The sequence below is a fragment of the Calidris pugnax genome, unplaced genomic scaffold, assembly GCF_001431845.1.
Source record: "Calidris pugnax isolate Ruff unplaced genomic scaffold, ASM143184v1 scaffold5, whole genome shotgun sequence".
Lineage (NCBI taxonomy): Eukaryota > Metazoa > Chordata > Aves > Charadriiformes > Scolopacidae > Calidris > Calidris pugnax.
In genome coordinates, this window is record NW_015090814.1 from 1,885,280 (window position 1) to 1,897,487 (window position 12,208).

At 42.5% G+C, this 12,208-nt stretch overlaps 1 protein-coding gene and 1 long non-coding RNA gene across 2 annotated transcripts in view; both read right to left on the reverse strand.

Annotated features, from left to right (window-relative positions):
- Window positions 1-2,904: 2,904 nt before the first annotated feature.
- LOC106886583 lies at window positions 2,905-4,950 on the reverse strand. Its single transcript, XR_001411681.1, has 2 exons — window positions 3,748-4,950; window positions 2,905-3,582 (listed from the first exon to the last, which is right to left on the reverse strand). It is a non-coding gene; the product is annotated as an uncharacterized LOC106886583 (long non-coding RNA).
- Window positions 4,951-5,000: 50 nt separating this feature from the next.
- Window positions 5,001-12,208, reverse strand: part of LOC106886582 (25-hydroxycholesterol 7-alpha-hydroxylase) — a 154,630-nt gene continuing 147,422 nt past the window's right edge. Inside the window, exon 6 of the mRNA XM_014939648.1 lies at window positions 5,001-7,670. Within this exon, the coding sequence (XP_014795134.1) occupies window positions 7,383-7,670 (288 nt within the window). The 3' untranslated portion in view covers window positions 5,001-7,382. The remainder of the gene's footprint in view (window positions 7,671-12,208) is intronic.

Genomic DNA, 12,208 nt, shown 5'->3' on the forward strand with positions numbered 1-12,208 from the left:
AGAGGGGGATTTGCTCTGTTTTGGCTGGTTCTCCAGCCTCGGGAAGGGTTAAATCCTTCCCCAAAGCCCCTAGTTGCCCTTGTCCTCTCAACCTGATTCACAAGACGTTGTCATAAAAGACGAAGCAAAAAAATTTATGGTCTGTTTCAAGCACTTTACGGCTGTGTTTTTTAGATTCATATATGCGCGTCTGAGAACTACGGGCTGTGAATAATTTGAAATGCTATAGGAAACGACGCATTTCGGATCAAACGTAGCCGTTTCCTTACATAATTGTCTCGGGTTAAAATCAAAGGAAAGATACGTTTCGAAGAGAGACAAAGCTGAAAACCTAATGACAGCCATAAACTGCGAGACAGCCATAAATTAACGTCTTCATCAAGCGCTGAAAGGGATCGGCGCTTATCTAAATCAACAATTATTCCTTCCGAGAAGTTGCAGAACAGATTGCCCCTCTAATACTATTTTTAAATCCTCATAATTGAAGATTAGGGGCAAACAATCGCCTTTCCATTGGGGAAACCTCCTCTCTGTCGAGCCGAAGCCTTTCCAAAACTCACCCACCACCTAAAACGGTTCCCTAAAAACCTCCTCGGGGGTTTTGTCCCCCCTTTTTTCCCCACTCCAGCATCCTTGGAAGCGCAGGTTGCTTTTAGGAAAGGGTGAGGGGAGTCTCTCCTTATCATCACAACCCCCTTCCCCATCCTTTTTTGTAGGGGGTCGAGGCGTGGGGGGGGGGGGGTGGATTTGGGAAGGCGGCGAGCTCAAGCCGGCGGGTTTGCGGGTCCTCCCCGCACCGAAGCTGCATCCCGGAGCGGAGCCATCCCGGGAGAAGCAGCATCCCCTCCTCCCCGTTCCCCACCATCCCTTCCTCAATCCCCAGCTCAACTAATGCCCATCCACTTTTCAAGCTCAAATCTTTAGCGGTTCCCGCAGCTGGAGCCACCTGCGCGGCCGATTTTGGGAGAGGCTGCTGGAAAGATTTCATTTTTATTATTATTATTATTTTTTTTTAGAAGGCAACGGGAAAAAAAACAATAATGACGTTGAAAATATAGCCGATTCCCTAGCTGACGGGATGATGGAAATCAGACAGGGAAAGACAGGCTGCCTGTGGGAGGTCAGCGACTAAACTATTGGGAAGAAAAGGGGCAGGTGGAATTCCAGATGAGCTGGTAGGAGAGAAGTCACTGGCAAAAGTCATCCCGGGGTATTTACCTCCTGGTTTCTGGAGCCAGAACCTGGACTTGTATTCAACTTTGCTGTACTCAAAGCTTCTGGGTTTTTTTTTTTGCGTTTTGTTTTTTTTTTTGGTGATGGGGGGACACATCCAAACCAACACATGAGTGTCAAAATCGGTTTAACAAAATCTTGCAAGACAGAATCCTCCAAGGCTTTCAGCAGGGACGGCTGAAGCTCAGGCTTCTTTTGATTATTAATTTTTGGTGTAGATAGTTCTGAAGACAGGCACATTTCTGCTATTACAAGTGATGTTTTCACACCACCTCAGTACCTGAGGTCCCAGTACTGTGCGTAGACACAGTACTGGTTTATATGGGGATAAAGATCCCACTACAGTTTAATTATTCGCTTTCAAATGAAAATGGGATATTTCCTTTTCTTTTTTTTTTTTTTTTTTTTCAGCCTCCTGACAGGTTTGTCCTTGTCCTCAGCTTTCTCCTCTCTTTCCACAGCCTGCACCCACTGCTTGGTTCTCCATTTCTCTTGTTTTTTCTTTTTTTTTTTTTTTTTTTTTTTTTTCCATGCTTCTTTATGTGCAGCAACCATTTCTTCATACTTATTGCTATTTATAATCACAGACAATAACTTAAGGCTCACAATACTTTCACAAGTGTAGTTTTAAATGGTGTTTTTGTAATGAGATAATTTTGCTGCTATGTTGTGGTTACTGGGACATGGCTAGCCAGGGTACATTGGCTGGTTTAGGTAATGGGCAGAAAAATACTTCACTTTCTATGGTCTGACAGTTAAAATGGCTCTATTCATATGAATTAAGCATATGTCATGCATAAATTGATGTCTTGAATAATTTTAAAATACAGTGCAATATAGGTAACACCAAGAAAGCACATAGTGTCAGAACAAGTATTAGACAAACCACGGTGTCAGAAGGTCTTATTAACTTCCCCACAAAGCTACCTTTCAGATCATCCTGGAAAACTCCCTCAGAAACGTGCCCTTCAAGAAATCTCAAATAACGCCCCTTTTTATTTATAAACTTCACTAACTTCTAATAGAATCTGGAGGCAAAGCAGTTACAGCACATTTATTAAACCCAGAAAGATGCTGCAGGTCTATCTCCTCCACGGCTCATCTTCAGCAGCTCTCACAGACGTACCTGACAAGCATTTCTGCACGAAGGAACGAAGAAACCTCGATGTTTTTAAGGTACAGCCTTCATATTAAAGAGCTGCTTCTGCGACTCGGAAAGCCAAGGTGTGCTTTGCTGGTGCAGCGCTGTATATTCTAACAAATTTCCTACATTCCCCCTTTTAAAATGAATGATCTGCGAGGACAGAATATTTTACAGTAAGTAATACATCTCGTACTACACAGAGGTTTGCAGAAGGAAAAGCCTGGGAGCTGTATTTGGGAATTGCCAGCGGATTGCAGATCTTTCTACTAATTTTGAATAACGTCCTAAGAATATGAGAAGTCCTACTTTTTTTTTTTTTCTTTTTTTCTTTTTTTTCCTCACCTGATAAGAACCGGCTTAAGTTTGTGTGCCCAAGGTGGTTTTTTTCACCTTGCAGAAATACCTTTCCAGATCAAGCAACAGAAAAACAGCCTATGCTGAATAAATTATTTAAAAATGAAAGCAATGGTTGTGAATCTGTGAGAAAAGTGTAAAGGTAAGCTGGAAAAAAATGCCATGGACAGCCATTCAATATTAAAATAGATATATTCATTTTTATTTTGTCCTTGAAATACAAAATTCACTTAAGATGTTAGATTACTAAAATAAGGAAGTTTCAATTCTCTTGCTCAGAAATTCACAATATACCTTATTTGATCTAAGAGCCTTAATGATGAGTATTAATCACTAAAGTAGAACCTAACCGTTGTTCGTCTATATACAAAATGTCAGTTTGCACAATTAAGAGCAATTCAAAAATCTTGTGAATGTCAGAAAGTTCAATAATGACGAAGCAAAAGATGGTTTATAATTCTACAAGAGAAATTCACAGACCAGTCATTACTCATAAAAATGGCAATGCCAAAAACTAGTGACATGCAACTGGCTTAAAAACCCAAACTAAAGAACAGCTCTTACCCGGTTTTACATTAACACATTAGGACATACTGGCAGAGATGAGAAAGTCTAATTTGCAAATAGGTGCACGTAGACTAGCATGGTAATTTTAAGTAATGTGAGAGTTTGAAAAGTTTGCCCTAGCTCATGGCAGCACTGAATGCCAGGATGAAAATGGAGAAGGTACAATCTGTAAATTAAAATAAGAATAATAAAAAAAAAAAATATCACATTTTAACATTCACATTAGTTAGTGATTAATTCACTTTTCTTCTTGGGTGCTATAGGGTCATACTGACTTAGTAAACCTATTTTGCAGCACTGAATGCCAGGATGAAAATGGAGAAGGTACAATCTGTAAATTAAAATAAGAATAATAAAAAAAAAAAATATCACATTTTAACATTCACATTAGTTAGTGATTAATTCACTTTTCTTCTTGGGTGCTATAGGGTCATACTGACTTAGTAAACCTATTTTATATGAGAAAAAAAAGAAAGATTATTATTTTTTTTAATAGCAGAGGATGCCATAGGCAGTGACAACTCACAGTTGGGGGCTGGTATTGACCAGCCGTGTCACATCTCATTCTGGTGGCTGAGGTCATTAGAGGAACAGCAGAGAAACTCAAGGGGCACCCGTGTCCTCTTCCCACCTCACCTGGGTCAAGGGGAGAGAGGAGCAGCGCTGGGCTTGTGGGGCAGATCCTACTGCTGAGGTGGACAGCAGGGACAAGGGAGCACGAGGTCCAACCACCTCCCACCGCTCACCTCTGCGGCACCACTGGCACCTGAATGCTTGCAAACAGAGCTGCTGTTTCTGCTTGGGTGATTTCACCATCCTGGTGCCCCAGTGACAGACGCTACGAGCTGGTCGCTCCTGGGTTCTGCAGCCAAGGAGGTCATCAGAAACCATGTTGCTCCCTACGTCATGAAACATGCTCGTCCTCAGCCAGCTTGGCTCCTGCTGGGACAGACCTCCAGGGATGGTCCACACTCATCCTGTTGCACTGCTAAGGCTTATTGACCAGGAATTCAGCCACCATGGGCCTTTCACTCCCTGCCCCATGGAGACTGAGTCATTTCATGGAGACATGTCATGGAGACATGAGCTGGTCAGACCAGCTGCTGAGTCCATAAGTCACCTTCTCAGCTGCTGAGTAGATGGACCAGAAGGGCTTGACATTTCCTCTGTCCTGCTCTAGCACTTGTGACTTTACAGGGGTGTGAGGTTTACCTCCTCTGCAGCTGGGGTATGATAAGGTAGTGATGCATTGCTCACCAGCAGAACTAAGCCACCAGGAGCAGGGGTTACCAGGGACACAGTTCCAGGACAAGCTGGGCAGGCCCTGCTTTACATTTGATTATTTTTGGTCCCTGAGCAAAAAGAGAAACTAACTTTTATCCCAGCAAAGTGTAGCCCCCTGGAGGGGTTCAAGGCCAGGCTGGATGGGGCTTTGAGCAACCTGGTCTAGTGGGAGGTGTCCCTGCCCATGGCAGGGGGTTGGAACTCAATGATCTTTAAGGTGTCTTCCAACCCAAAACATTCTATAATTCTAAAATGTTGGCCTCTTGCATGGTGCAAAGAGTGATCTCCAGCCCCGAAGGAAGACCTGCAAGTGTCTTCATGGAAGTTTCCTGCAATTCCTGGGAAAGATTCTGACCTTTTTTTTTTTTTTTTTTAAGAGTGATCTCCAGCCCCGAAGGAAGACCTGCAAGTGTCTTCATGGAAGTTTCCTGCAATTCCTGGGAAAGATTCTGACTTTTTTTTTTTTTTTTTCCTAAGTGGAAGCATGCTTTACAGATTTAATTTGCTTTTTTGGAGACAATCTAGTTCCTCTTTTAATTTCAAAATAGATACCACACAAACTGATCAGCAATTAATCTGAAATTACTAATGATTTGCATGTGCTTTTGGCACAGTCCTATTATGTCCTAGCAAATTATGCAGCAGCCTGTGATATTCTAATTCAAAATCCTAAAAATAGAATACAATTATATTAAAAAAAAGACATGTTTAAAACAAATACCTACTGTTATTTTCGCAGTTGCTTCAGGTTTGTTTCAAAGTTGGATGCCAAAGAAAGATTTATCATAACTGTGGCATGAGACGTTTTACAGCTTACATTTAAGCAATAATGGAATACAGTCAACAGTATAATGATATCAACGTTTCCTCTCTCAATAAACCAGGCTCTAATGTCCAAACTGGATTGTGAGCTATGGCTGAGAACAGAATAGCTCCTACAGAGTAACTACAGCAGTAAGTAACTTGAGTACAAGAATCTCTCCATAAAAACAAATTTTATTCCGTGGCACAAAGCAATAATCAGCTTTTGCTGTTGATTAAATGTTGAAGCAAAGTTAAAGCATTTAATCAACTGCAAAGCCCATCTAATGTAAGTGCACTCCAACACCGTAGACGTTATTGATATTCTATATGAAGAGAAAATATTTATCCGATATATCTCACAAAACCACAATTTTCTCCTGGGAGGATTTGGAACATGGCTGTGCCAATCTCTGAAAGCCTTTCTACTGATGCTGATGCTTATTTAGGGTATGTGCTTTAAATGAGTAACTAAACAGGCTTCTACACAAATAACAATAAATAATTCTAATCCTTAGTGTGTAAGTAAGAGTTTCCATCCGTAGGCCATCAAGTGCTTTAGAGACGAGCAAAATTTCAGATTTTTAAAAGACTTACGCTGGCACATCCCAAAGAGAGATGGTTCTTTTTGGGAACACAAGGCAAGGCCCACAGACATGGCTACTCTCCCACCACAATTATCATCTTGGCAAATGGGGACTGGACAGCCACGAGGATCCTCATCAGTCTCTGAAGCGACGGCTGGGAAGAGAGACAAGGTCTAAAACTCTCAGATCTCCTGCACTAGGAAATTAATTTTTGAAACGAGAGCTGGTCAGCAGCGAAGCAGGTTGGGCAGCCAGTGCACAGACAACTTCTGTGGCTGCCCGGGGTCCTCACTTGCTCAAATTTTGGCCCCAGGGAAGAGCTTATTTTCCAATTTGTAGGTGGACAAGTCTGCTTCCAGAAGTCACACTACGCTGCCTATGCACGCGTAAAGCACGATGTAAAACACCATTAAAAAGTAGTTTTAGATACCACACTTGCCCTTCTTCTGCCTTTTTGGAGAAAGGAACAAACACAAGAAATGGTGAAAATAAACACACGAACGTGTTACTATGAAAACAGTGAGACAAACAGAAGGTCATTTTTGAGATGATAGAATCATTTCAAACAGGCTCATATATTTTCTCCCTGAAAAACATACTTTGTTGGCTCAAAAGCCAGAAAAGATCATTTAGGCTTGATCCAGAGCCTACTAAAATCAGCAGAACCACCCTTCTGACTGCAGGAAAAAAATCACAGATTTCAATTTTTTTTGCATTGCACCAAAAAAGAAGAAAAGCAAAGCATTCACCCTCAGTACATAAAACCAAAGTCAGAAATGTGTTGCCAGTAAGACATTCTTGCACATCAACCCCCACCACCCCACACAGCTTCCATCACATCTCCCACCTAAGGGCTAAGATAATCAAGACAACAAAGGGAACAGAGTAAATAAAAAGTTAGAATAATAAACACTAACAATTCTTTCTCCCTCCCCCAGAATTAAGTTCCCCCTTTCTTGCTATTATGCTTCTATGAGCAGACGCAGAGATGCCTCCAGATGCTGGGTGTATGGGACCTCCCAATCTAACGAGGGGCAACCCCTGGGATAGAGGGCTCCTGAGCCTGTTTCTCTTATAAATGGCCTGGATTCAGCTTGATGTCATCCTCCCTGTAAATCCTACTCAACTCATGGCCAAGTGTATGGGGACTTGTAGGGACGTTGGGCTATTTAGTTGGCCAAACTCTTGTCGTCTCACCTCACTAGTCACAACCCAGGCAGGAAAAACTGAGGTTCCCTGTCCCCGCATCTGATATCTACCTCCAGCCCAAGGGCCTTTCTCTTTAGAAACAAATAGGAAGGAGGTAAAAACAGAGAGGGAAAAGCAAATGCTTCCAAAAATACAAAGCTGAGTGATGGAACAGAACAAACATGGAGATTAGTAGAAGGCATATAGGCAGCCGCTCACTTTCTTCAGGACCTTAGCTTGTAACGAAAGGCAATATCAACGTCTGGCAGGAGGATACCAAGGCCCATGCGACTGTTATCAAGTCTGACAGCTTTGTTTTCCGCTAGTTCTACATCAAAACGAGCCAATAGTAAGAAAAGGAACATCTTCATCTCATTCATTGCGAGGAACCTCCCTGGACACATGCTGATCCCAGAGCCAAAGGGCATTAGGAAATACTTCAGTTTTCTTCCTGCCTTGTAGAACGTGGTTTTCTTCTTGCCATTCTCTATGTATCGATCGAACTTATACTCCTGAAAATAAAAGAGAGAGCGAGCGTGATATCTAACAAGGCAGTTACATGAGTTGCTTTGTTTGCGCAACGGTAACGCTCCTGAAACCCAGAAAATAAGATAAAGAGGAAGACAAGGAGCTGACAGCTTCTCCTTTTTAGTTGGCTCCCTCAAGTTTCATTAACTCACATTATCTTCCCCGCAAAGAACGCTCCTTAAATCCACTTACTTAGCGTAGCCCTTTTACATCAAGCTCCTTCAACTTCCACGTCTCATCCACTGAGTGCCTGGCCTATATTGATTGTAATTAGATTTTGACCGCTTTGTAGCAGGGACAATGAACCTTAGTGGAAGGACAATTTTCTTGTAAAGCATCATACGCGCTCGGTGTGGTAGATACATCATGAATAAGGATAATCTGCCAAATTCTGCAAATGCCTATGAATAAATTAATGCATCGCACCGATCTCGTTCCTCCAAGCTAGAGCAAAATCCATCCTTCTTTTGCACCCAGTGGTGCAGATTATTCGAAAACCAGACCCGGTTGCTTTGCAGTCAATTTTCCCTTCAGTTGGGGAGAGTTGCTGCTTAATTTGCCACATCTGACCTTCAAAGGGTTTGCCCCAGAAGCTGTGTGCAAAGCAGGACAACCGCCAGGGACTGACCACTATAAAGAAGGTGCTTTCAAGTCGCGCTTGTAAACCTATGTCCCACAAATTGGAAATCTTTCCATTTTCCGGTAGCAGGATCCCTGTTTAGAGATAATTCATGTTTTTGAATGAAGGAGATCTGGCATCCTCACTCAGTCAACGGCAAATTAACCACTTACAAAATCCTCCTGCATGCTTTGAATAAAAATGACAGACACTTCTTGCTTATGGTCACTCATTAGCATTTGTCCTGCTTTGCATACATCTGCTATAGCAGCAGCCATTTGGAGCTGGCTGGGAACAAGTCAGTCAGACAGAAACCAACCTCAACTGATTAAAAAAAGAAACCCCACACCACAATGAAAAATATACTGATACTGATCTACCCATTAGATTAAAGGCTCTAAAAACCAGCACTGCAGGTCTTGCTGTGGAGAAAAACCAGTGGCAGGGGAGGTGGTCTGTGAGAAAGGGAACACGTACAAGGTGGGCTGGAGGGGATATAACTTTGGGTGTTGAAGAACAGTCTTTCTAAGGCAGAGGTCTGGATTTTCCACAAAGATGAAGGGGATTATGTATGTGTTTCCACTGACAAGTAATTCTTCTCAGTCTCTTTGAACACCCCAGCCTAAAGGAAGCATCCCATTTTTTTTGGTCCCCAGTAAGTTACTGCTTCATTTGAAGAAGCACAGTAAGAAATGAAAGCCCAGAATACCACTTCTTCCTTTAAAAAATTCAGTTCCTGAAATGTAAATCCTGCTGGTCTAAAAAAGCACTGCTATATATGAGCTGCAACAGCTTAAAAAAACCAACCCAACCCCACCCAGAGCTCTTCACTTTGTTGGAATCTTTCCACAAGGTGCACTCCTGGCGTCTGGAGCAATTAAGAACGGTGGTATGGAACACATAGACATACTGGGTCAAACCTTATGCTTTCTTTGTCATCTTAAGAGCCATCTGAGAGTTGTAATTGCTTTTAACAAAAAATAAATTGGTGCCTAAGGAATTGGGAAAGCAGGAAACAAGTGTGAGACAGGAATGGAGCCAATGACAATGACATCAAGCTCAGTCTTGTGCTGGTGAAGCCCCTCGGGTTGGATAGTGTTTCCTTAAAAGCTAGATTGCTGGCTAAATAAAGAATTATTTTTGACAATAAAGGAACTTTCAGGGATGCATAAGGCCTCCTTGGAAGAGACAGGGTGGCTGATTGTAAGGAAAAGGTGAAGACACTGCCCAACAACCGGTGAAAAAGTTCTGTGTGGACGGATTGCTAAGAACATTATGAAAATTGAGCCATCTCCTGTGATTGATATAAGCCTCTCCGTGTCACACCTTTTATTTAGCTTTGTTTGGGAAGCCATGTAGGGCTTCCTACAGAGTCTCCTGAGATTTCACTCTATGGGATTTGCGAAGTCCAATTACTGAGCTCTGCAACAAGCTGAGTTAGGACTTAGGGGTTCACTTATTCACTTCATAGAAAACTGACTCGTTTATTCAGGTTTTGATGAGTGGAGAAAGAGGTCAACAATATACACTTACACTTATACAATATGGTGCCAAAGCAGAAGATAGCTTGAACTTAAATTTATGTATCCAGGAGAAAAGCACTGCTACAAAATTATCTCGTCAAGCTGCCTGGTTTCCCAGGAAAGTTTTCCCTAAATACATGACAAGCTCAAGACTGCACCTTTCAAAAAATTCATTCTCCATCTCTATCTGATCCTCAGTAGTTATTGTTGAAAGCACACTGCATATTTTAAGAACCAAACAGAACAGTGATTTCCCCACTTTTCGAGAGGGCCCATGTGCTGAAATCAATGTACTGCAATGTGTGGATTGCTCATTCACTATCAAACAGATAAAATATATGAACTAAAGCTGTACTGTGAAAGCTGAGCAGAGCTGATACTAAGCAGATATATTCAAGCAATGGAAATATGGTAATATATTCCGGCAATTATTGGATAAGGGAGGGGATCAGTTTCCACACTGATGCTTTTGGTCTAGAACTTAAACAAACAGATGGACTTTTGACAAATCAATAATGTTCTCCAAAATAAAGTGTTAAGAATAAAATGAGAAAAAGCTTATTTGCTAGTTGTTACTTTTTAAAGACGGAAATATTAATCAACTATTTGCCAATATATGGACTATTTTTTAAAAACCTAATTTTCTCGGTGGGCTTTGTCTTCAGTTTTGGGTGGGGACAGCCAGTAGAGCCCTCCTGGGGGTTATTTTCATGGCTCCAGCGTTGATCCCTGTGACTATACCTTACTCCTGCTAACTCCAACACGCTCCACACCTCCTCTCACCGAGGCTGGTGGAGTTTCTGCACAGCAAGATGCTCTCCTGCACCAACAAGGCATTTAAATCTCATCTTTTCCCTGCAACCTCACATCCTTAAACTCCCAAAAGGGAGAGCCTCAGGGAGCAATGCCTCTAACGTGGGCTTTCTATAAATGTGTAAAAAAAAAAGTCCATTTCCCTTCTTCTTTTGCTCAAATGCCAAGGATGGAAACCAGCATGGCTTGCTTAGAAAAATGGGGGATGAAGAATGGATCAGGTACAAGGGGAGGCATTGAACAACCTCAGCGTGCACCCTGGCTCTTCCTCGGTGTCACCCTGGGGGCTCAAATGCCAAGGATGGAAACCAGCGTGGCTGGGAGACAGCCACTTGCTTAGAAAAATGGGGGATGAAGAATGGATCAGGTACGAGGGGAGGCATTGAACAGCCTCAGCGTGCACCCTGGCTCTTCCTCAGTGTCACCCTGGGCTGGGGACAGTAATTCCTGAGGAGCAACCTCACCCAGGAAACGACTATTCAATTTGCATGCAGGTGGCGAACTTCTGAAGCCGTATTAAGGCAGAGGCAGGGTGGATTAATTTCGAGTCTTTGATATTCATTAACTCGAGCGTCAGAGAAAAATACAAGGAGATGACACAATTACCCTCCGAGCTTCGCTGCAGAGCAGCAGCTTTACGGTCTCAAGTTCACAACACTCTACTAATTGATCAAGAAGGGGTGAATCCCTACGAAGGGAGGTGAAAAAGCATAAGGCTCAAGTAAGACACTGCTATTATAGGGCTTCAGAGAGTCAATGATGCTTTGGGGGCACTTAGCTAAATGGCCCACATTATTTGCTATTTAAACCACCTTCTATTATTCAGCCCTCCTTGGGTATCAAATGATCCACTGCCAAACAAAACCCACATTTAGCCTCAAGTTTATGGTAGTCAATGTGCGATTGTCAATTCCTTTGAAAGCGGTGGCAGTCAGTCTCATCACCATATTTCTCTCTTCAGGCCATGAATCCTTTGACCTATAGGGCCCTAGAAAATACATCTGAAAATAGGAAGATTTGTTCCACGAGAAGGAACAGCAGTAAAAAAAAAAAAAAGGAAAAAAACAACAAAAAACCAACAAACCAAAACTCAGATCACAAAAGGCTTGGCTGCTGCAAATGTGCCTGGAGTGGGAAGAGTAGCACCAGCTGAACGTTTACCTTCGGATCTTCATAGACCTCGGGGTCCATGTGCAAAATCTGTGGGTAAAGGGCTATCCAGTCTCCTTTCCTCAAACCGACTTCTTGATTCCCCTCGAGCTTGAGAACAAAATCCTCCTGGCTGATGCGGATGTTCATGGAGGACGAGCACATCCGTAAACTCTCGTTTAAGGCGCTCTCTGCGATGAAACAAAAGCAGAGGGAAGGGGGGGGGGAAAACATCAGAAATATGGAAGATGATTGGAAGTTATACAGGGCTACAGCTGCAACTCAAATCACAAAAGGCTTGGCTGCTGCAAATGTGCCTGGAGTAGGAAGAGTAGCACCAGCTGAACGTTTACCTTCGGATCTTCATAGACCTCGGGGTCCATGTGCAAAATCTGTGGGTAAAGGGCTATCCAGTCTC